This window comes from Panicum virgatum, chromosome 4N (assembly GCF_016808335.1).
Source record: "Panicum virgatum strain AP13 chromosome 4N, P.virgatum_v5, whole genome shotgun sequence".
Lineage (NCBI taxonomy): Eukaryota > Viridiplantae > Streptophyta > Magnoliopsida > Poales > Poaceae > Panicum > Panicum virgatum.
The window spans coordinates 44,283,518-44,308,083 of record NC_053148.1 but is presented as its reverse complement, the minus strand read 5'-3'; the positions used below and the strand labels follow the sequence as shown (position 1 = coordinate 44,308,083).

At 49.4% G+C, this 24,566-nt stretch overlaps 2 protein-coding genes across 2 annotated transcripts; one reads left to right on the top strand and one right to left on the bottom strand.

Moving 5' to 3' along the window:
• The first annotated feature begins 2,147 nt into the window (after positions 1–2,147).
• On the top strand, positions 2,148–8,944 carry LOC120671457 (probable 4-coumarate--CoA ligase 4). Its single transcript, XM_039951792.1, has 6 exons — positions 2,148–2,922; positions 3,408–3,761; positions 4,400–4,598; positions 7,945–8,158; positions 8,261–8,363; positions 8,555–8,944. The coding sequence occupies exons 1-6, from the start codon at positions 2,281–2,283 to the stop codon at positions 8,690–8,692; spliced, it is 1,650 nt and encodes a 549-aa protein (XP_039807726.1). The 5' UTR covers positions 2,148–2,280; the 3' UTR covers positions 8,693–8,944.
• Positions 8,945–9,450: 506 nt separating this feature from the next.
• On the bottom strand, positions 9,451–12,598 carry LOC120671458 (CASP-like protein 2C3). The gene is made up of 3 exons (XM_039951794.1): positions 12,272–12,598; positions 12,037–12,184; positions 9,451–9,887 (listed from the first exon to the last, which is right to left on the bottom strand). The coding sequence occupies exons 1-3, from the start codon at positions 12,436–12,438 to the stop codon at positions 9,633–9,635; spliced, it is 570 nt and encodes a 189-aa protein (XP_039807728.1). The 5' UTR covers positions 12,439–12,598; the 3' UTR covers positions 9,451–9,632.
• Positions 12,599–24,566: the final 11,968 nt, after the last annotated feature.

Genomic DNA, 24,566 nt, shown 5'->3' with positions numbered 1-24,566 from the left:
GACGGGGAAGAAAAGAACCCACCGGTATGTATCATAACCAATGGCAGGTGGATAAATATTTGATCCAAAAGCAGCTGGAAGCAGGGGTGTAGGTACTTTCATTTTGTACTAGAGTAAAAACAGCTTTTGGGTAAAAGTAGCTGTGGTTTTTTAGCCTTTTGATTTTTGCAAAAGCAAAAGCAGATTGAAAAGCTCAACCAAAAATACCCTCGAATTGAGCTCGCGCGTCCCGCTGAATCCGAGTGCTGATTCTACTCCTGCTGCAAGCTGCCACCGCAACCGCAAGCTACAAAATCCGCTCCGACTCGGAGTAGAAAATTCGAATCCTAAGGGCATGTAAAACGGGAGTAAATGACTCGTCTACAAGGTTTATTTCCTTCCCGAAGCAGATTTATTGCGGAACCGCTCGTTGCTGTCGTCTCGCGAGACGACGGCACGGGCTCGTTGCCCGAGCGCGAATCGACGGCTCATCACCCGTTTTATGGCACGCTGGCGACTCGGTGATGGCGCAGCTCGATCCCGTGCTCCCGAGCGATTTCTCCCGCGCGCGGTCGTGACTGGACTATAGCGGACAGCGGCTATGGCGGACGGCGGCGCTAGGCGACGGCGGCGAGCGGTTTAGTAGAAAGTGGCTCGACTGGACTATAGCGGACAGTGGCTATGGCGGACGCCGGCGCTAGGCGACGGTGGCGAGCGGCGGTTTAGCACAAAGTGGCTCGCGAATTCGACGCTAGGGCCCTCACCTTTCCTTCCCCGGCCGGAGCTCAACGGGTGGCAGCCTCCTCCCATGGCGCGCCATGCCAGCGGTGAGGCAGTGCCTCACGGCACTGACCGAGCTGCTTCTGCCTTTCTCCCACTCAAGCCCGACCTCTTCTCCCTTCCTTATCTCTGAATTTCGAATTCAAACTTTGAAACCTCCAATAACCAAAGTTGTATACTATACATAGAGCTTCAATTCCTCTATAAACACTATACCCTGAAACTCAAAGGATCGGGAGATATGTGGCGCTGAACATCGAGCAAAAATATGGAACTTCGATTCAGTTCCGTCAGTTCGTCAGACTATGTGTTTAAGTGATTTTGACCGAACTTGAGTGACCAATTTAAATATCCAAATGCCAACCTCCTGGATCCACAAGTACTAGATTATGTTCACCATAGATAGGGCTTTTAATTTGTCCCATAATCCTTAATTAGCTCGATGAAAATTTCATCAAAACTCAAGTCCAAACATGGCCTCATATCACTGCGATTATAACACTTAGAAACTTTCTAAGTTTTTCTGAAATTTCAGCCTTCCATCAATAATAAGGAAAATTAGTTCTTATGGTGTAATTCAACTATATTCAAATACTATCATGAATTCTATTTATTGATATGAATATACAACATTCTATCGGGCACAAATAATTTATTTGCATGTGATTTATTTACATATAAATATACTATCATCTCTTAAAAATATTCATATGATTTATTTGCATCCACAATTGTTTTTTTTCATGTATGTCACAAACCAACACACAAAGATCCATTCACATGTTTGATCACCACGTTTTCTATGCCTAGTCGTGTATTAAATAATTTACAGACAACCACACAGACACACTGTTATATAAATTATCTATTCTGTCGTCTGCATACGATATCCTTGATGCATAGAGACGGCAGCCGTCTAAGGGCGTGTTTAGTTCCCAAACCAAAAATTTTTAGTTGTCAAATCAACAGTTTGACTAAATGTCGAGAGGACTTTTCGGACACTAATTAAAAACTAATTTCAGAACTCACATAGAACGCACAAGTGGGTTACTGTAGCACTTATGGCTAATCATGCACTAATTAGGCTCAAAAGATTCATCTCGCCGTGTACATCCAAACTGTGCAATTAGTTTTATTGTTTAACTATATTTAGTACTCCATATATGTGTTCAAAGGAAGAGACACGAATTTCGAAGTGAAAATTTTTGGGAACTAAACGCGCCTAACTGGCATAAGCCGCTACGTGGAGTCGGAGTTCGGAACAGCTGTGGCCTGTGGGTGGGGTCGACTCACCCGTGATACGACCCCACCGGCCAGGAGGCCACCGCCACTTGGGCCCCACCAGTCATCCTTTCCGACCTCTCCCCCACCAACCTTTCCTCCACGCTGAGGCAGTATATTAACCCGGCGCCCCCAATTCCGTCGTCCTCCTCAGCTCAGGCGAGCAGCAGAGCCGAGCACTAGCAGACCCTCCTCCTCAAATTCCCGACCAGGCGACCACCACTTCACCGGCTCAGCGCGATGGGGTCCGTCCCGGAGGACACCGCCGCGGCCGTGTTCCGCTCCAAGCTCCCGGACATCGAGATCCCGCGCGGCCTCTCGCTGCAGGCCTACTGCTTCGAGCGGCTCCCCGAGGTGTCCTCCCGCCCGTGCCTCATCGACGGGCAGACGGGCGCCGTCCACACCTACGCCGACGTGGAGCTCCTCTCGCGGCGCGCGGCGGCGGCGCTGCGCGCGATTGGGGTGGGCAAGGGGGACGTGGTCATGAACCTCCTCCGCAACTGCCCCGAGTTCGCCTTCGTCTTCCTGGGCGCCGCGCGGCTGGGCGCGGCCACCACCACGGCCAACCCGTTCTACACCCCGCACGAGATCCACCGCCAGGCGGCCGCGGCGGGGGCGAGGGTGATCGTCACCGAGGCCTGCGCCGTCGACAAGGTGCGCGCCTTCGCCGCCGAGCGCGGCGTGCCCGTGGTGTCCGTTGACGGCGGCCCCGGGGGCTGCCCCCTGCTCCGGGACCTCATGGACGCCGCCGAGCCGCTCGCCGCCGACGAGGAGGTCCACCCCGACGACGTCGTCGCGCTGCCATACTCCTCCGGCACCACCGGGATGCCCAAGGGCGTCATGCTCACGCACCGCAGCCTCGTCACCAGCGTCGCGCAGCAGGTGAGCACACAGACCTCCACACATCCTTCCGGCTGCCGCTCGGCACCGGGGACTGCTCCATTCCCGATTCCGTTAGCTAGCAGCCGCGAGTAAAGAAAAAAAAATCTACTGCTGGGCGTCGAATTTTTCGGGGATTTCCCCTTTCTGTGCTGCTTCTTCGAAGAGGCGTGATGGCGCCCACGTTTTCCAGCTCGGGGGCATTTCCTTTTTTTTTCCTTCCCTTTTTTGTCGGCGCCAATCCAGCGACCATTTACCACCGCGTCAGCCATTAATGTGGACTGCTGACCTCGTGGCTAGCTTCACTTGGGCCCCACCTGTCAGCAACACTAACTCTAACGAGCACAGTCAACCAGCTGTCCTGCTGCCTTGCCATCTCAGGATGCGCGTCGACAGGAAGATTTTTTCTTTTCAAATTTCCGTTGCACTTTGTGTGTTTCTGAATTCTTATTTGAAATGAAAAATTTCCCGATGGAATCTTGGTTCAGGTGGACGGCGAGAACCCGAACCTGTACTTCCGGCAGGACGACGTGGTGCTCTGCGTGCTGCCGCTGTTCCACATCTACTCGCTCAACTCGGTGCTGCTGGCGGGCCTGCGCGCCGGGTGCGCCATCGTGATCATGCGCAAGTTCGAGACCGGCGCGCTGGTGGAGCTGGTGCGCGCGCACGGCGTGACCGTGGCGCCCTTCGTGCCGCCCATCGTGGTGGAGATCGCCAAGAGCCCCCGCGTCGGCGCCGCCGACCTCGCCTCCATCCGCATGGTCCTGTCCGGCGCCGCGCCCATGGGCAAGGACCTCCAGGACGCGTTCATGGCCAAGATCCCCAACGCCGTGCTCGGCCAGGTCCGCACCCACCACCTACTCTACCACCCGACTGCTACTACTGTTCGTGCATGATTGAACGCGTACAAGTTGGGTGGATTTGAGGTCGAATTCGATTGTTTTTTGTACAAGTGGGGGCGCGTGGGATTGGGAGGGATTCTGGCAGCGGGGTCGGTGGGTGGTAGCGTCGCGCTTTTCGCGTCTTTTTCGGCTGCGGGCGCGCGGGAGGCCAGTCCGTTGGGTTCGGGGTTGCTTGTGCTGCATGCCAAGGCGACATCTCAACCACGCCGGCGGGGGGACGACGACGCTTCGTGGAGGCGACGAGGAGCAGGTAGCTGCAGGGGGGTGGAGTGAGGTCAAAGGTCGGAGGCGCACGCCAACCCCATGATCCCTCGCGGTTGCTGTCTCGCCAAGAAAGCATTTCGTTCGGCTACTTGTTTGGTCTGCCGGTTCTGGGTGGACGAGTCCCACCACGGGTGCCGGTGGACCGTGCCGTGCCTGGCTTGCCACGTTGCTGAACAGATAATACTCATAAATAATAGGTGTAATTTTATTGCTAAAATGTGGGTGCAGATGGGTGATTTCGTACCAATTGTGAACCGAATGAAGTTCTAGGCCGCTGAAAAAGAAAAACACTGGTTGTTCGTGTGCCGTGACAGGGGTACGGGATGACGGAGGCAGGGCCCGTGCTGGCCATGTGCCTGGCCTTCGCCAAGGAGCCGTTCGAGGTCAAGTCCGGCTCCTGCGGGACCGTCGTCCGGAACGCCGAGCTGAAGATCGTCGACCCCGACACCGGCGCGTCGCTGGGCCGGAACCTGCCGGGCGAGATTTGCATCCGCGGCGAGCAAATCATGAAAGGTCCGTTGCTCTCTTCCCTCCCGCCTCCACGTCCGCCTCCAGTATTTTTTAGTACAGATGGCGACCGGCTCTGCGATCGGGCCGTGCTAGGGCTGTTTCCAGCAGGTCTCTTATCCCACTGCGTATACCTAAAATAGGTAGCAGAGTGCTACTGTTCACCAATCCAATAGGTCTCCAATGCGGATGCGCAAAATTGGGGACGAGGAGAGAGGATGCGGATTCCTACGGTTTCTCTCCTCGTCCCGTAACTTCCTATTTCTTCTCTGCGCAGTGAAAAAGATTGACAGTGCTGAGACCCACAGTACTTTGTGCTGAATCACGGCTTGCGGATGCGAACATCTTATCCGAGCCCGTCTTATCCGTGCCCCTTTACGCTTTACGCGTCTGCATCCTTGCGCTGCTGGAACGGGCGTCTTCTCTCCGCAGCGCCTGTGGTGGGCCAGGGTGCTGATACTTCTTAGTTAGTTGGGCACCGTTGCATGGAGCCATCGCTGGCCAATTAAGAAAGGTCTCTCTGAATGTCCGGACGTGGGGGGATTGGTCTCTGTCACAACACGGGAATGCAATCACGTCCGCGTTGCTCTCAACACTCGAGAGCAGAGCCGCCACGACTCATGATAGCGTGCACAACATGACAAGTTTAGCTGGAACCTGGAAGAATCACTAGCAGCACGTAATCTAATTTGTCTTTGCTTTGGGCACCATGCTTTCAGGCAGCCCTAGCTGCCTGGGTAGCATCGGAAGTTGAAAACACCGTTTCCTTGTGAGCGCAAGGGTATTCTGGTAATTGATTTGGCCAGTAACAATTGGCCCTTAATCTATTTTCTGAAAGTTTTCCAAAACAATATGCAGTATTTGTAGGATAAGCTCAAGTAATTTTCTGAAAGTTTCTGCTCCTTTGGTGTTGGAATGGCATTTAAGTGTCTCTGTTTCAGTTGGTCTTCTACCAAAAAAGTTGGCTAGTAGGAGTGGTCCTTCTCCTTACCAAAAGTATGTGTCCGGTGCACGTCCAGTTAGGTAGATGAACCCCGCTCGTTCCAACATCCAACCTACCACTACAGACATAATTTCCTCCTAGCACACGTCTGATAGCCAGTCGTTTCCCACGGCTGTTGCCTGTTGGCATCTAGCCATGGAGACAGGCACACGTTGGTAAGCAATTGTCCGCAGCTTGCCAATCAGTTCGTCAGGGCAGCTTGGTTGACGGTTCCAGACGAGAACCTGAAGTATTCTTGGTAACCTAAGACCAGAAAAAAGTGTTCTTGGTATGTTCCAAGCTCAAGGAGGGCCATCGTTTTTTTTTCCTTGGCGGCAGCACATCCTGACCACTGCCGCCAGCATTGGGAGTGCGTGGGACGGTGGGAGCAGCCCACTATGGGAGCCTCGGGTCCATGGATTCAGTTCAAGGCTGCTTGTTGGATACAGACATGTGCCAGGTGTGCTGTTTGCACATCCATCCATTATTACGAAAGCGAACCGCCAGAAGTGATAATAATTGAGACTAAACCCATGGTTGGCTCTCGCCTGCCCAGTGCTCAGACCTGCAAACCCATTGACGCCTAGCGTGTGGATGGTCTGAGCACAACTGTTCGTGTCATGGATAAACTGGCCGCATCCCCTGACTTGGGCATGTGCCGCCTAGTAAAGAGGTGAGTCGGTCAGGCAAGGCCCTACATGTGCTGCCCCTGCATGTGCTAGCCTTGATAGGCACTATGAATCAAACCAGACGGAAAAAAAAGGCAAGTTCTCCATAAGCTATCAGCCTGGGTGGCTGGGCCTTGAATCATGACCCGTCATCAAGGAACCCACAAGACCCCTCTGGGACAGGGATCGGTGAATGGTGATCCATCATTTCATTCCATTCCTTAACGAATATAATAAACATCTAGGCACGAGTCACTATCTTTTTTGAAGTGACGCTAATTTTCTTGGACTCTAGCACTGAACTGGTTAAAATAACAATGACGTGTAAACAAGAAAATGGAGGAATGAACAAAAATAAAATAGGCATACAATATAGAGGTTTTCTCAGTTTCTCAGTACTTTAAGTTTCCATTACCTGATCCAATTCAACACGAGCTCCTGAATTGCATGTGATGGTACGAAGCATCCATCCTGGCATCTTCTTGATGGTGCATTTATTTACTCCATGTATTCATCGATGCATCAAGCTGGCCATGTGAAAGCATTTCCCAAAGTATCTTCAGCAATCTTAGTTTACACAAACTGCTATAACCTCAAACAACTGATTAACTGAAGATCATCATAATTGGATTCAATCACAAAATTCTTCAAAATGAAAATTTTCGAGCAGGGAGTTTTGCAGATAACCTGTTCTGCAATCTCTGTTTCTCATAAAGATAGGTGCAAGCAAGATACAGCCAGACAGCTTCCTTGCTTCGGGTATCTCCTTTCCATGTAGTATAGTTTGTTTTTTTACCATCAGTAAGGTGAAATATCTCTTGTCTGTGCATACATTGAATCCATTAATCCATGATACCAACAGGCTGGTCTGTGGTCACCCATGTGCATGTTTCTTCATAGGAATCTTCCACATATTCTGTCCTTTTCTTTCTCCTTCACTGCCCCAGTACCCTTGCGTCTTGAATTATTGGTGTAGTTCTTTTTTCTAAGAATTTAGATGTCTTTTTCGTAAATAAAACGCAAGTCTGTCCTTCCATTCTTGCAACCACACAATATCTGTGTTCCAAAAATCCAAAATAGAACTACTCCAAAGGTATAAAAATAGTTTGGATATGATCTATGTTGCTTTCGGCAGTAATTGTCGAATGCCACCTCAAGTCTCGAAGACTGTGACCTTGTAGAGACTGTGACCTTGTAGAAATATCCGAAAAGTATTGGCGACGTTTTCCTAGTATGTAAATGATAAACTATGTTGGCATTAGTATATAGGTTACTGTAGGTTGCAAGTGTAACTGATGTCAAGCAGTGTTTCAAAGGCGTTGCCTAGGCATCCGGGCGGACCCAGCTACCTTGGGCAACAGTCACGCCTTGTCGCTTAGACTTCCAGGTGTACCCAGCTTGCCTTGGGTTGCCTTTAAAACACTGATGGCAAGATTTCACCACTAAGTCATCTCTGTGATTTTAACCTGAAGTTGACTCTAGAGTCTATCCTATAGTTTCTTTTTGAAGAATGAACTATGAAGAAGTTCCCCAATCCTATAGCATTCTTTGAATTGTCTTTTGCTTTTGTTTGGACCATCTGATTTTGTCTCAGCAGTTAATATATTTTCCTGTACTGGCTATCAGATTACATTCTAAATGTGCAGCGGAATGTTTGAAGGTAATAATTGTCAAGTTTGCTACTAAATCCTACGATCTGCAGGTTATCTGAATGATCCAGAAGCCACAAAGAATATCATTGATAAGGATGGATGGCTGCACACCGGCGACATTGGTTATGTTGATGACGACGATGAGATCTTCATTGTTGACAGGCTCAAGGAGATAATCAAATACAAGGGCTTCCAAGTACCGCCTGCAGAACTTGAGGCCCTTCTCCTCACACATCCTGAAATTAAGGATGCTGCTGTTGTCTCGTAAGTCGATCCACTTGCTTTAATCATCAAATAGAATCAGCAGGTTTACATGGCACATGTTATCTTGAAGTTGATGAATTAATTATTTGGGATTGATTGCAGAATGAAAGATGAACTTGCCGGTGAAGTCCCCGTTGCATTCATTATTCGGACTGAAGATTCTGAGATCAGTGAGGACGAGATCAAGCAGTTTGTTGCAAAGGAGGTAATACCAACCTTCTGAAATAAATAATTTTTCGCATACCAATGCATGTCTAGAAACAGTGAATATTTAAAAGACTAAAGCTAAGGTGGCTACATCATGTATAAACATAAAGAATGCTTGCTTCAGTACATGTGGTTATATTACTTGAAGAGCAAAGTACAATGATACTAACAGACTCTACAATATTATAGGTTGTGTTCTACAAGAGGATCAACAAAGTTTTCTTCACGGATTCCATTCCGAAGAATCCTTCTGGCAAAATCCTTAGGAAAGACCTGAGAGCACGACTTGCTGCAGGGATTCCTAGCGAAACACAGTCCAAAAACTAAGCCTGATATTGATCCCGATCCCCACCCCACCAAAACACAAGTTTCTACACCCTTGTCAAAAATCATGCTGTAATATTCATGAGATGGCAGTAATACATATAGAAAGGCCAAGCAATCCCTATTGATTCTTTTAGATGGGTAAAGTATACTTTGTTTATTTGTTCTATGTATTGTATCATGTATAGATACCCTTTTTGACCCCAAAAAGGCTGATTATTATACCATATCTTTGTTCAATCTTTTGTTCAGTAAGAGCCATCCTCAGATCCAAATGGTGTCTGCTCTCTGTACATAAATTCAGACTGCTTAGGTGAAATGACTGCCTGATCCGAATTCAAACTGGCCAATCCTGTGCCAGGTCCATACAAAAATGAACCATGTTTGCGTGCCATTGAAATTCGAAGCATGAAATTTGGGTGTGTCTGGAGCAAGAATTTATGGAATCTTGTATTTCTTCTTTTACTTTCCAAATGGAACGTGATATTCAGAATTGGGGCGTGAATGACCTTATCAAAGCCCAACTGTGATATCGTCGCTACAAGTCTACACCAATACAGATACAAACCCTTACGGCAGGCAGCAATTGTTTTTTTTTCTTTAGCTGCACAGTAGGTAAGATGTAGCATATTATTTGTCTATGAAAGTACACTGCAAATACATACAGATACACTAGCGTACATACACACCCATGTCTCCACTAACATATCAAATGCAAAAACAAAAAACAAAAAAAAAACCCATAAAAGTACATCTGTTTTTTTTTAGAGAGGAAGTACATCTGTTTTTAGAGAGCACACAGTCCAAAGTAGGTAGAATCCTACTATCTCCATCTTCGCAGCCCAGGTCACCTTTCTCATGGGCCTACACTTCACCAGGGCCCATTGTCAGATTCTTCATAGAAGCCCACGCGCCCCAGCTGACGCCGTGGACCCAGAGCGAGCTAGTGCCCGGCGGCGCAGGGCGGCGGCGGCGGCGGCGGGTAGAGGCGGACGACGTTGCGCGCGGAGACGGCGGACAGGACGGCGGTGCCTACGGCGGCCAGCATCCCGAGCACGAGGCTGCCGGCGACCTGCTCGCAGAAGCGCGTGTAGATGTTGCAGAGCTTGGTCCACTGCAGCGCGTGCGCGCCGCCCAGCGCGATCACGCACGCCTGCGCCGCCGCCGCCGTCGTCGCGAACGTCGTGTACGCGCACGCCTGCAACCCCAACGCCCGGTTCTCATTCGTTAGGCGAAACCATGACAGGTCGAGCCGAGGCGAGGTCACGAGCGAACACAAAGGCTAGGAAACGGCATGAGATCGTGGCGGTCTTAATGGTGGTTTGTTTTTGTTGCTGACTTGCTTGTGGTTGTGTGTCCTTGAGGGGGTTCATGGCGGTCTATGGATCTCTTTAGCCGCGGTTGTTGGCAACGCCGAGCTGCAGCGTCCTTCCACACCTTCCGGGCGTGTGTACGGTGTACCTCGAGGTGCCTCGTATGGCTTCCATCGCCTTGAGCAATTAATGTGCCCTGTCCTACTCCTACAGTCCTACAGTCCTACTGCTGCTGCTGTTCACGACCGCTTGGGAGGGAGTTGGCACAGGCACACACTACCTACCGAGTGAACAAACATTTTTTTTTAATAGAAGAGGTAGGAGCACTACCGAGTAACACAAAGAAACAAGAAAATTGATGGACAACCTTGTTTAGTTGTAAAATTCAAAATTCCAAAATTATCATATCGAAAAGGAATATTACATGCATGGAGTATTAAATTTAGACGAAATAAAAAAATGAATTGCATAGTTTGCTTGTAAATTATAAGATGAATCTAATGAGCCTAATTATGCTATGATTACATATTAAATTGCTACAGTAATTACTACAGTATGCATGTGCTAATGACGGACTAATTAATCTTAATAAATTTGTCTCGTAGTTTACAGACGAGTTCTGTAATTAATTTTGTAATTAGTCTATGTTTATTATTTTAAATGTGCTAAAATTTTGTCTATCCTTTTGTTTATTTGATTTGACTGAAATTTTTCTCAAAGCCTCCTCCATCGTTTTCAGCTCCTAGCTGCAAATAAAATCCCCTACTACGGAGTACAAGTGAAATGGTGGCAACCGACTGCGATTGCTCGCAGCTCACATATAGTCACATGGAGACGCGCCGTACTACTCCACCGGCGGATCCGCATAACCACATGAGCACGCAAGGCTAGCTGCTCTAATTAATGGACGGATGGTGAGGGAGAGCTTGCATAAATCCCAGCATTCGCTTGGAACCGTCCATTGATGGCGGATTTTGGTGTGCTTAAATGAGACCACAGTGATGCAGATGATTAGGTGCAACAAACCCTATCCTTAACTTTCAGTCGTGTTCGCCTTAGTGATAGTCTGGTACTGAACTACTGAGAGCACTTTCTGTATCTCTCTCTCTCCTTTTTTTCTTTCTTTCTGGTAAAAGAAGAATTGATGGGGTGCAATCTGAGAACTGGGGGTACTGAAGTAGAAGTACCGTCTCGGAGCAGCTACAAGCATAAGAACGACAAGTGTGGGTTGGACTAGAGTACAGTGTCATGCCTACCGTATGCTAAAGGTAAAACAACTACAAAATTAAATGTGCTAATTAATAGTAGGGACAAGGATATGATCAGTTGATAGCTCAGTGCTATCACTACATTTGATAAATTCGGAGATGGTGATGCTCCTTCCAAGAATGGTGATAGTCAGGTAAACTGACAAAAAAAAGAAAAGAAAAAAGAAAGCTGCACAGTTCTGATTTCTGAATACTCATCATCCAACGAACGAAATCGATGGCTAGACTAAGGGCTCGACACACCAGTGTAGCCCTGTTTTTGTTTCCTTTCCGAAGGTTGAGGCTTGAATTTACACTAATTTCATGCGATTTCATTCATGGGCCATGTATGTATAATTTGATTTAGGGGGTGTTTAGTTCCCAAAAAAATTTCTACAGGATCTGTCACATCAAATTTTTGGACACATGAGACATTAAATACAGTTGAAAAAATAATTAATTACACGGTCTAAATTACCATGAGATGAATCTTTTAAGCCTAATTAATCCATGATTGGACATTATTTGTCAAATAACAACGAAATGTGCTACAGTACCAAAACCTAAACTTTTTCACCAACTAAACACACCCATATGATTTCTACAGGATTTGATTACGTTGTAGTCGATTGTGAGCCTGTATACAATGTAACAACAAGAAAGACATTTTTTTCCCTCCATCGGAAATTTGAAGATTCTTTCTCCGAAAGGAGGGATGAAATCCTTCCTTTTTGAAATTAAAGGAGATCGAGTAGGAGGGACGAGGAGGGAGTCGCCGAGGCTTTACCTTGTCGAGCAGGAGGCACACCCAGGCCAGCGCCCTGCTGCTCCGGCGGCAGGTGTTGACGCCGCCGCCGGCGCGGCCGAGGTAGAGGCACTTGAGCAGCTGCAGCAGGTGGTACCCCGCCGCCGCGGCCGCCGCCATCGCCAGCACCCTGCGGGTCGAGGCGCGCGCAGGTCAGCGCGCCCGTGAATCGAAGCCGGCAGCAGGCGCCACGCCCGGCACTAGACACCGCACTCACCAGAGAGCCTGGACGTCCTTGACGGTGGCCTTCTTCCGGACGAGCAGCACGGTCTCGGTCTCCGTGCTGAGCCCCACCAGCGCCGCCGCCGCCGCCGCCAGCGCCGCGCACGCGCCCCGCAGGAAGCCCTCCGCCTTCACCTCCGACGCCCGCGCCGCGGCCACCATCGCCTCGCCGCCGCTGGCTGCGCTGGCCGGCCGGCCGGTCCGCTCCGACGACGCCCCGCACCTAGAGTCTGGAAGTGGCACGAGGCGCGTGAACGCTCGAGCTGAACACTGTAGTGCGAGCGAAGCGATCGATCCGATCCCCTCCGGCGCCGCGGCTCGGGCGGGTCTTATAGGCGCCGGCCGTGCGCGCGCGGCGGCTCGCGTCGCGCGCGCTCGACACCGCGTCGCGGCACGGCACGTATCAGACCATGGTGTGCCGCGCCATGCCGGCGAACAAACCTGTGGTGCACGGCGGCCGAGCCGGTACGTCGCACAGTTGGTGATGGGCTGATGGGATCCAAAGCCACCAAAGACACGGCTAGCTAGTACGAGCAGTTAATGGGGATTAGTGACGAGACGTGAACAGACGGTAGGGACCGCGAACGACGAGGCCAAAGTGTTGTGTTTTACAGCAGCAGGGATTAGCAGCGTGTTAATAAGAACGACGAGGCCAACTGCCCGGAGCGCGACGTGTCGCCGCCATTGCTAGCTGCTGTCGCGTCGTGCGCGTGCTTTTCGTCGCCACTGGCACACAGGACGTCTCGTTCTCGATCAGATAGCTGACGGAGCCCGGAGGTCTAGATCCGCTGCTAAGTTTTTTTTTCTTTTTTTGTTTTTGGCGTCGAGCGCGTACAGAAGCACACATTTCCTTTTCGCTTCAGAGCAAGTTTAATAGATTGCGCCGGCCGCTGGCTGGGAGACGCGCGGGATGGGGGTGGGCCTCACAGCTAGCTCGCTGCTCAGCCAATGGCAAGATGTGCAGTGCGTCTCCGCCGGCTGGGGCCGGCGTTTTGCTCCGTGTCCGCTCGATTCTCTCTCATGTGCCATGCAAGCTCCCCGCCGGCTCCCCGCCAACTATTAAACTTGCTCTCACCGGATAATTGGTTGGCACGCTACAGCGGTCGCCGCGGGTCACGGTTTTTCAGCCATGCGGTAGCTCCACCGGTTATTTACATGTTGGGCTTATTCCGACTTATTATCTCTCACACAACACTTTTTTTTTGTCAAACTTTGCCGTATCCGTTTTCATCAACCTGTTTTTTACTCTTGTCACTTTCTCTGAGAATTTGGGTGAAAATCTAAGGTCCTAATTGGATCTCCAAAGCATAATTATTAGAAGCCGGCTTAAAGCTTTTCTACAAGTTACTACTAGGTAATTAAATAGTTGAAAGTTGGGCGACAAAGCTAAGAGCATCTCCAAGAGACTCTTTATATATTCTCTAATTTATAGAAATAGAGATTTTGATGAAAAATTAACCTCCAACAGGCTCTTCAAATGAATATCCAAAGATAGATATCCTCTATTTAAATGACTCTCCAAATGATATTTTAGAGAGTAGATTTTGGAAAAACTCTTGGAGATGCTCTAAATACTGTATTATTAGCTCTAATAACAGGTCCACACGGATCCAAATCCAATCCAGCCAGCTTTCAATGAGGCCCTGCACTGCACGTGCACGACCAAGAATTAGTAATTGCGTGTAGCTATCTATCATCTATCATCTACTAGTACTTCTACTATTTGATCAGCTGGGTCACGCCTGATTGCACTAGCTCAGGGTCAATTCACCAGTACTCTCACCCTATGATGAGCTACGCTGTCAGTATGGTCGAGTACCGTGCTCGGCGGCTAATTACTCCCACCCATAACCCCATCGTTATCCACCTCTTAACAGACTACAGTCCAGTTAGCCACTGCCCAGCCCACTGGATCCAAGAGTCTTTTAACAGTCAGGTCCGGTGTCACTGCAGCAGGGTTCTGAAGCGCTAGCTGCTGTGTATGTGGTCGCCCGAGGCACCACGAGGCTCGCAAATCTTTGCCGCTGCAACAAACACGTGACGTGAGTGCTCTGATCAGATGATGAAAAGGATAATACTTGCTATCAAATCAATCATGGTCATGGTGATTGCATTTTCCTCCCATGACTCCACTGACAGCGCAAACTCTGATGATGATGAACGCGCAAACTCTGATGATGATGAATAGGTAGTTGGCAGGCGGAGCCCGAGACGAAGCGCCCCCGCGCACCACTCGTCCACTCCGGCACGCCGGAGCACGCAGCGAGCGAACTCCCTCGCCCGAAAGCGCCACGTCAGACTCCATGGCAACGCCGCCGGAGCACGCGCCAGCTCGCCGCCATCGCCACCGCCGCCGCGGGAGACGACCGACGTGGCCTCTTCTGATCGCCAGGCTTCCGGAGACCGGAGGGTTCAATGCGGCCCCGGCCCTTCTCCGTCGCCCGCGTTAATGGTGCTCCGGATGCGGTTGGAGTTGGGCAAGGGCTAGGACGACTAGGCGGCCATGGGACCTAACGCTAGCTGCCGACTGAAATGTCCTCCATTTGCAACGGCAACCGGCGGGGGAGTCCGGCTGGCCACGCTCTCTTGGATGGACGATGGATGCAGGACCTGCCCATCCGTCCTGCTCATACGAACTATAGTAGTACCACACTGATCACTGGGCTTTGATTGCCTGCTCTAATGCCTGTCCTCGAACTGTTTGGGGCTCCAGGAACACAGGATTGTTCCGTAGGCACGACTGCGACTGGCAGGCCTTACATGCCAGTTCCAAAGCTTTACTTGTTGTTAAGGCCGTGTTTAGTTCGTGAGGCCTTTACTTGTTGTTAATGCCGTGTTTAGTTCGTGAGGCCTGTAAAGTCAAAAAAAATTTGCGTCGGAATCTTCCCAATTTGAACTAGTAAATGAAGTATATTTTCAAAACTTTTTACATGGATGGGTTGTAAATCGCGAGACGAATCTAATGATGCTAATTAATCTATGATTAATCAATAATTAGCGGTTGGTTACTGTAGCATCACTGTTGCAGATCATAAATTAAGTAGGCTCATTAGATTCATCTCGCGATTTACATCCCATCCATGCAAAAAAATTTGTAAATAGACTTCATTTAGTACTTCAAATTAGCAAAATTCTTTTGTAAAATTTTGCGTTTACGGCTTTTTTTCGTTTACGGGGTGGAACTAAACAGGACTTAGTACTCCTGAACAGAAGCTGCAGCTGTCCGCGCGGCACAGCACAGAAGATCTGATGCACCCTGTTTGTTCAGACTGAGTGGGAGACGAGTTTCATCAGCAGATCCAGCTGCAGGCGCGGCACAGCACAGCTCTCATATGTGTGACGGAACCGCCAAATTATAACTCTCAATTAAAATGTAATGACCGTCATTTGAACACATCGGGCGCGTTAGCTTAATGGTTTAATTTGACAGCCCTTTCTCAGCCCACGTCCCGATCGAAACAACACCGATAGTCTCACTCGAAGGTGAGCGCAGATGGTACAAGCACGACATATATTTGAAAATACAGCAATATACACAAGATTCTACTATAAATTTTTCAAACCAAGTTTGAATAAATACATAATTTACAAACTTTACATTACTAAAATTCGGGTTCGAACAGAGAAAAAAGGCCTACAACTACCACAAGTGTACCCTAGGGAGGTCCCTAACTAAGCGTCTGGGTCCACAACCTCCCATCCCTCTGCGTCCCGGCGGATGAACTTAACGCAGCAAGAACAAAAGTATACGTCTGTGTGCCCTGAAATAATATTTCAACAAAAGCCCTGAGCAACTAATACTCAGCAAGACTTACCTGACTATTGGGTATACGTAGCCCACCTATCTAGACATGCAAGGCTTTTGGCTGGTGGTTTATTTTGCAGAAAAACATCTAAAAGTGGATCCTTAATTTCAATATTTTTTCTCCAGATTCTATATGGATTAATCATAATCTAATATTTGCATGGCCATCTAGAACAAACATGGTAGAACATTAATTACAATTCAAAATAGAACCAACATATATAATAGACTCTATGTTCCAACTCATATTGCTATGATGTGACTCGGTGATCAAGGTGCCCATGTCCGAGAGCGTCTGACGGCGAATCGATTCGATTTAACCTTGCAAGGTGGACCTAACCAACACGGCACGCAAAAGCCCCGTCAGACCACACGCACCAACCCTTCCCCTCCCCGCCTCGAACTACAGGACCGCCCCACCATTATATGGTCAACCGAGCTCAACATGAGACCACCAAAAGTAATACATGCATCCCCATTTCTCTGCGACTACTCGACTACCTGAAGCGTCCCCTCATGAGAGAAGACTTAAAAGTGATACAATATCAGTCCCAGGAGGCTGATAACACTTTTATTACATCAGATGGTACTTCACCGTACAACTCTACGCGGAAGTGGGCAGTGAAGCGCCACTATCGCGAGAATAACAACTAACACCCACACAACGATATTAACTACGAAAAGGGGGTCATCAGAGTCTTGCACCAGACGGAACTTCCTGCGGGTGACCCTATCCCTAGGCAAGGTTGGGTGCAGGACAGAACCTCTACTCAACGTCTTCGGGAACGAAGTCTGGATCTTCCTCTGTAAAAATTAAGAATGGGGTGAGTACAAACGTACTCAGCAAGTCCAACCACACCCACGGAGGGGGTATAAACAGAATATAATGCACAGGGTAAATCAAGGATGAGGCTAGGGTTTTATTTGCGAAAAGCAAATTTTGATGCAGGGGTTCATTTAAAAGAAAGGATTTTCAAAGCAAATTTTCTTGTACCAAGTAACACGTAGTGTTGATCCACACAGGATCCAAGTTTTAAACTGCTACCGGATTCCTCATCTGTCGTAGCACATGGCACAACTGCCGGACACTTTTCCAAAAACAACTCACGCCAACCCATCCAATCCCAGAAGAAACACTAGTTATGTGACCACACCGTAACTCGCCCAATACCGTGGGCACAGCTATTCGAATAGATTTTAACTCTGCAGAGGTGTGCAACTTTACCCACAAGCGGGGTACCACAGCTCGATCACCTTAGTGTCGGTGCAGATCCCAACAAAGCCATTACCCACCTTAGCTAGACCTGACTAGCCATCATGGGATCCACTAAGGGTCATTGACCTATCACAGAGGTTTTAACCGGGGCATAAGTCACACAGAGCTAATCCCTTCTCCTTGATCACCCGTTGCTCTCAGCTCTCCTGATGGCTATCAGACTAACTAGTGGGGTTTATGCTAAGTCGCTGCCCATTCAACGGTCGAGTGGTTTGCACGGTAATAGAGTTAGGTGAGATGACACACCAACTCGGTCCTTAGTTGTGACAAGATGGATATCTCCCTTCCTTGCTTAACCACACAAGTACAAGCACACCAATCGGCAAATCACACAGAAATGCCATCCATCCTGTCTAAACTCATCTTTCGAAAATTCCACATTTTCCCTTCCCACACACACTCACACGTTTTCTTTTTATAAAACAAATTGTACCAAGTTTAAGGTCCTAAGCATTCTAGCAGCAATTAACGTCCAAACGCATTCAGACATTAATCTAGGTGGTCAAGAAATGGTTATAACAAATCAAGGGGTGGCTATCCAACTATGTTTTAGCAGCAAAATAACATGCAGTTTTGAAACAGGCCCATAGGTTGTGTTTTTAAAAACTAGGACAAAATATGCATCAAAGGATGGGATTGAGCTTGCCGTCTTCAAAGCCTTCCGGGAAGTCCTGACCGAGGCACTGTCCCTCATTCACACCGTGATCTATGACGCATACAAACAAACACATAATCAAGAAAAAGAAATAAAAGTTTTATCGTTGAGCTCGAATCGGAAACAATTATGATATGAAGATAGAAGTAATATTTCTGGACGGTTTCCTAATGGCATAGCCAAAACTATAATAGGAATGGTGTGGTAAAGTTTCAGGTCGATCGGAGATTGTTTGGCGCATGAAATGATAGGTTACAGAGAGGTTTAGGGGTTAAACAAGGAGTCAGGGACCTGTTTGTAAATAGTGAAAGGACATGATTAGAATTCTGGGGAATGTTTGGGTTTTTTTGGAAAAGGGTAGGGTTTTATTTATAAATAAGTTTATATAGTGGAGGGTTTATTTGTAAATATAATAAAGGATAGGGCTTAATTTGCAAAAGGCCAAAGGGTGGAAGGGTTCTTAAACAAATAGAATAGAGGGGAGGGGGTTTTGGGCATATTTGCCCTCCTCTCTTTCCTCCCGACCAAAGAACAGGGGAGGGAGGGGCGGCTCGCCGGCGGCGGCCTGGGCCAGCGGCTCGGGGAGCGAGGGCGGCTCTGGAGTGAGGGAAAAGAGAGAGGGAGGAGAGAGGATCCGGTCCCGGCCGTGGCTTGGGCCGGGGTGGTCCGAGGCGGCCCGGCCACGAGGGTGGGCGGCGATGAGCGGCGGCGGCCGTGGTGGCGCCGCTGCGGAGCTCGGTGGCGGCCAAGGGGAAGGGGGAAAGTGAGAGGGGGCCAAGAGGGTCCTATCCCTACCTTGGCTCGAGCTGGGGCGTGGCGAGAAGATGGGGCGACGAGGGCGGGCGACGGCGGCCACGACGGCTCTGGGTGGCGGCGCAGCAAGGCCGGAGAGGAGGGGCACGGGGGCGGCATGGCTCGTGGTGGTGGTTGTGGAGCTCGGGGGCCTCTTTATAGCCGAGGAAAGGCGGTGGGGAGGGCAGAGCATGTCGGGTGGCCGGCGGGGCAGCTCGCATCCATTAATGGCATTCAGAGCGGCGCTAGCGGCGAGGCGGGACGGGACGTGTCGGGCAGTGGTGCGCAGCGGAGAGGCGGCACGGGCGGCGTGGCGGCCACAAGATGATGGGATGGGTCGAGCAGGGGTGGTCGGCGTGGCGCGTAGCTGGTGGCGGGCGCGCACAGGAGCGCTCGGTGGCGAAGGCGGGCACGCGCGTGGAGGCAACTGGGAGCGGGGGCGGGTGGCGTGGCACGGACGCGCACGCGGTCGAGCCGGCGTTGCGGCATGCGTGGCTCGGTGCGCCGTGGCACGGCGAGCGTGTGTGTGCGCGCGCACGTGCGCACGCGTGGGCGTGCATGGGGCGCAGGCGCGTACCGCGCGCTGGGAGTGAGCGGCGGCGAGCTGCTGCGGCTGCGCGCGGGAAGACGAAGACAGGGAGCCGGGGCCGGGCGTGCGCTGGCCGAGTGGCGCTTGGGAGCGTGCGGGAGGAGAGGGAGGAGGGAGAGAGAAGGAAGGGAGGAGGATTAAGAAAAAGAAAGGAAAAAAGGAAAATGAAAAAAGGGAAAAGAAAAGAAAAAGAAAAAGAGAGGAAGAGAGAGAGAGAGTGATCGTGCTCTGGCGGCGATTGCGGCCCCGGTCGGCCACGCGCAGCGGTCATGTGCGTGCGCGGAACGAGGGGCACAGAGAAATGGGTCGGGGATTGGAAATCGGGTGGCGGGACAGAGAAATGATTTCGGGAATTAGGGTTCAGGGTAGAAGATTTTTGAGCTCAACGATGAAAGACTTCGAAAATTATATTTTGCGCGTGATTTAACTGGGTGAATTTTCCGGGACGTTACACTACCCCAGGAGGTGAGATGGAGTCCTGTACTTTCGAAGCAAGGCAGTACTAGGCTTACCGGTTTCGACTACCTCCTACTCCCGGTATGCGGTTAGTACAGTTCAAATATGATCAGTAGGGCCGACAACGGCTCGGTCCTTAACTGACACGGGCGGAACTACACCTCTCCCACCCGGTCTCAGTTTCTATTCTTTCTTTCATTCCAAGACTTCCAACCCAAGATGAGTAACTCATATATGGAAACATAAAAAAACATCCTATATCTCGCGAGTAACCAAAAATTACTCGACTTCTACTGAACCCTATTTAGCATAGCATTTCTATCATCCTATACATACTAGTATAACTCAAGGAAACCTAGGGTTCATGCAACTAGGGTTTCAAACAACTCCTAAACATAATGCACAAGCAATAAATACATATCTAGGTGTCATAATTTTAATTAATAGGATGTGCACCGGGGCTTGCCTTCGGGCTGTTGATCAGAGCTAGAGTCAGACGGGCCTTGGGCCGGATTCTCACGCCTCTCCTCCTGGGCTTGCTCCGGCTGCACCTGAGGTGCCGCGATCACCTCGAACACGACGTCCTCAACGGCGGATGCTACACGAATGCATATGAAATAATTGAGTGCAGCTCAATGATGCAACTATTATACTTCAACTGGAATGACCTGCGGACTGTCTGCGCCCAAGTGGCGGACCATCCGCAGTACAACTCTGCCGACCCACCAGAACCAACTACCTCTCTGGACAAATTTCAATCTATACGGCGGACCGTTCGCTCCAACTTAGCGGACTGTCCACAGTTTAACTTTGCAATACCACCAGAGGCAATGACGCCTCTGGACAAAATTTTAATCTCTATTGCGGACTGTCCGGCCTTCCTTGGCGGACCGTCCGCAGTTCACTTTGCCAATTCCACCAGAGACGAGACGATAACGTCTCTGGACAAAATTCTAGACTATACGGCCGACTGTCCGCTCACCAATAGCAGACCGTCCGCAGTTCAACCCTGCGAACCTCACCAGAGACAACATCGTCTCTGGACAAATTTTGATCTCTACGGCGGACTGTCCGCTCTCCAATATCGGACCGTCCGCAGTTCAATTCTACGAAAACACCAGAGACAACATCATCTCTGGACAACTTCTGACTTGACCTACGGACTGTCCGGCCCTCCTAGGCATACTGACCGCAGTTCATATCTTTGACACCACGCTACAGGCGGTAGCAAGCGTGGCGGCGGTGGCGGCGTCCGTTCACCGGTGCCGGCGGCTCACAATGGAAGGGGAAAAAGGGCCGGGGACCACAAGTAACTCACCACGAATCCATTCCCGCGGTCGGTTCGGGCGGAGGACGACCGGAGAAGCGGATCGACTGTGGAGCAAAGCTTCAAGCGGCTCCAATGGTGACCGGCGGTGGCGGGGGCGATTCCGGCCAGGACAAGCTGGGCTGGGGGTTGGGGAAGGTGGAGGAGGTGCTGGGGAAGGTGCTCGCACGAGGAATCGAAGTATGGTGGCCGGAGGAGGGAGATCGATGGAAGGAGGCGACGGCGGCGCGAGCGGACGAGCTCTGCTCATCTCTAGTCGAGGTGGGAATGATGAAGAAGGAGATGATGACCGGGCCCACATCCAGCTAAATATCTGGGCGTTACTCTGGCGGACCGTCCGCCGATCCCTAGCGAACCGTCCACGGTTTTTCCTGGGTGTTACAATCCTAACCCCTTAAAGAAATCTCGTCCCGAGATTTAGAGTGAAGTTACTAATTGAAACAGGAGCGAAAGGTTAGGTACCTTGATAAGTTTGTAGCAACTCCGGACACTTGGATTGAACAAATTCTTCCGTTTCCCAAGTGGCTTCCCGCTCGGAGTGATTGCTCCATTGCACTTTATAGAAATCACTGGTTTGATTCCGAGTGACCCTGGTCTTGTGATCAACAATTTTGATTAGATACTCCGGATAGACAAGATTGGGCTCCAGTTGCAACTTTTCTATGTCAATCACATTTTCTGGAACACGGAGGCATTTCCGGAGCTGAGAGACATGGAAAATATTATGAACCGCGGATAATTGGGCAGGAAGTTCCAGGCGATATGCTACCGGCCCACACCGCTCAATGATAGGAAAAGGCCCAACATAGCGAGGTGCGAGCTTTCCCTTCACTCCGAATCGCTGGACTCCTTTCATTGGAGATATCCGCAAATAAATATGGTCTCCCACTTGGAATGAGACGGATTGACGTTTCTTGTCCGCATAACTTTTCTGTCGAGACTGGGCTATTTTCAAATTCTCCTGTATGAATCGGACTTGTTCTTCTGCCTCACTGACCATTTCAGGACCGAACACATTCCTTTCCCCGGCTTCTGACCAATTCACTGGAGTTCTACACCTCCGCCCATATAACGCTTCAAAAGGAGCCATTTTGATGCTTTCCTGATAACTGTTGTTATAAGAGAATTCCGCTAGAGGTAGGCATTCATCCCATTTCTTGCTATAAGAGAGCACACAGGCTCTAAGTATATCCTCCAGAATTTGATTGATTCGCTCAGTTTGACCATCGGTCTGAGGATGATAGGCTGAGCTGTGAATAAGCTGAGTACCCAGAGATGCATGCAACTGTTCCCAGAAACGGACAACAAACTGTGGGCCTCTGTCGGATATAATGGATCTTGGGATACCATGAAGACTCACAATCCGTGCAATGTATAACTTAGCATATTGGTGAGATTTATACCGCGTCTTGACTAGAATAAAGTGTGCGGACTTAGTGAGACGATCCACTATAACCCAAATAGAGTCATATCCCTTTGACGTGGGAGGCAAACCAACAATGAAGTCCATACTAATATCCTCCCACTTCCTCGAAGGAATATCCAAAGGCTGTAGCATGCCAGCAGGTCTGAGATGACTTGCTTTGACAATTCGATAGATATTGCACTCCGACACATATTTGGCGACCTCACGTTTCATCCTGGTCCACCAAAATCGCTGTCTGAGGTCTTGGTACATTTTATTGCTGCCCGGGTGAATTGAGTACCTAGAGAGGTGAGCCTCATCAAAAATCTACTTCCGAAGTTCCAAATCCTTAGGTACTACCAGCCGGTTCTTAAACCATAACACACCCTCGTCATCAAGCTGAAAGTATGCCACACGAGGGTCACCTTCCCTGAGCCTTTGCCGAATCTTTTCCATGCCAATATTATTTCTCTGAGCAGCAATAATTTGATCCCGCGGTGTTGGAGTGAGGGTAATATTGGTAAGTGTACCCTCAACTACCATAGCCAGATTCAACTTCTCCATCTCTTGGCATAGAGTTGCAAGCATAGGTGTTGCTGAGATGCAGTTGCAACTTGCTTTTCTGCTCAATGCATCTGCCACAACATTGGCCTTATCCGGGTGATAATGAATTTTCAGATCATAATCTTTAATCAACTCTAACCACCGCCTCTGACGCAAATTGAGCTCACTCTGGGTAAAAATATACTTGAAACTCTTGTGGTCTGAGTATATATGAATCGGATTATCCAGAAGATAATGCCGCCAGATTTTCAGTGCATGGACCACTGCGGCTAGCTCTAAGTCATGAGTAGCATAATTCTCTTCATGCCGCCTGAGAGCTCTGGACCCGCTGATCTTGCATAAGGACGCAGCCGAGGCCCATACCTAATGCATTACACACAAGCGTCAAGGCCAGAGTAATACCTGGCTAAGCCAAAGATAGTAATGAGAATGCGGCCAAGACTCGTACCTGATGCATCACAATAAACATCGAAGGGTCGAGTGATATCTGGCTGAGCCATAACAGGGGCCGATGTTAAAAGATTTCTCAAAGTCTGGAAAGCCTGATCACATTTGTCGTCCCACACAAATTTTACCCCTTTCTTAAGCAATTCTGTCATGGGCCTAGCAATTTTGGAGAAGTCCGGTACAAACCGGCGATAATATCCTGCTAGCACAAGAAAACTTCAAATTTCCGGAACTGTCTCAGGGGTCTTCCAATCTAGCACATCTCAGATTTTGCTGGGGTCGACAGAAATACCGTCCTCCGAGATGACATGGCCTAGAAATTGCACCTCTTTGAGCCAAAATTCACACTTGCTGAATTTGGCGTATAACTCGTGCTCCCTGAGATGATGAATGACAATGTGAAGATGCTCTGCATGCTCTTCTTCATTCTTGGAAAATATAAGAATGTCGTCGATGAAAACCGCGACAAACTTATCCAGCTCGGGCATAAATACTGAGTTCATGAGATACATGAAATGTGCCGGAGCGTTTGTTAACCCGAAGGACATCACCAGATATTCATAAAGTCCATATCTGGTAGAGAAAGTCGTCTTAGGAATATCTTCGGCTCGGATTTTGATCTGATGATAACCCGAGCGGAGATCAATCTTGGAAAATACTTTGGCCCCGAATAGCTGATGAAACAAAATATCAATCCGGGGAAGTGGATATTTATTCTTGATTGTGACGGTATTCAGATGTCTACAATCCACACACAACCTGAGGCTTTGATCCTTCTTTTTAACAAAAAGCGTTGGACAGCCCCAGGGCGAAGTGCTAGGACGAATATAGCCTTTGTCGAGCAGCTCTTGCACTTGCTTCTTTAATTCCACTAGTTCATTGGGTGGCGTCCGATAAGGTCTTCGGGAAATTGGTGCCGTTCCCGGTTGCAATTCAATTGCAAACTCAACATTGTGATCCGGTGGCATCCTGGG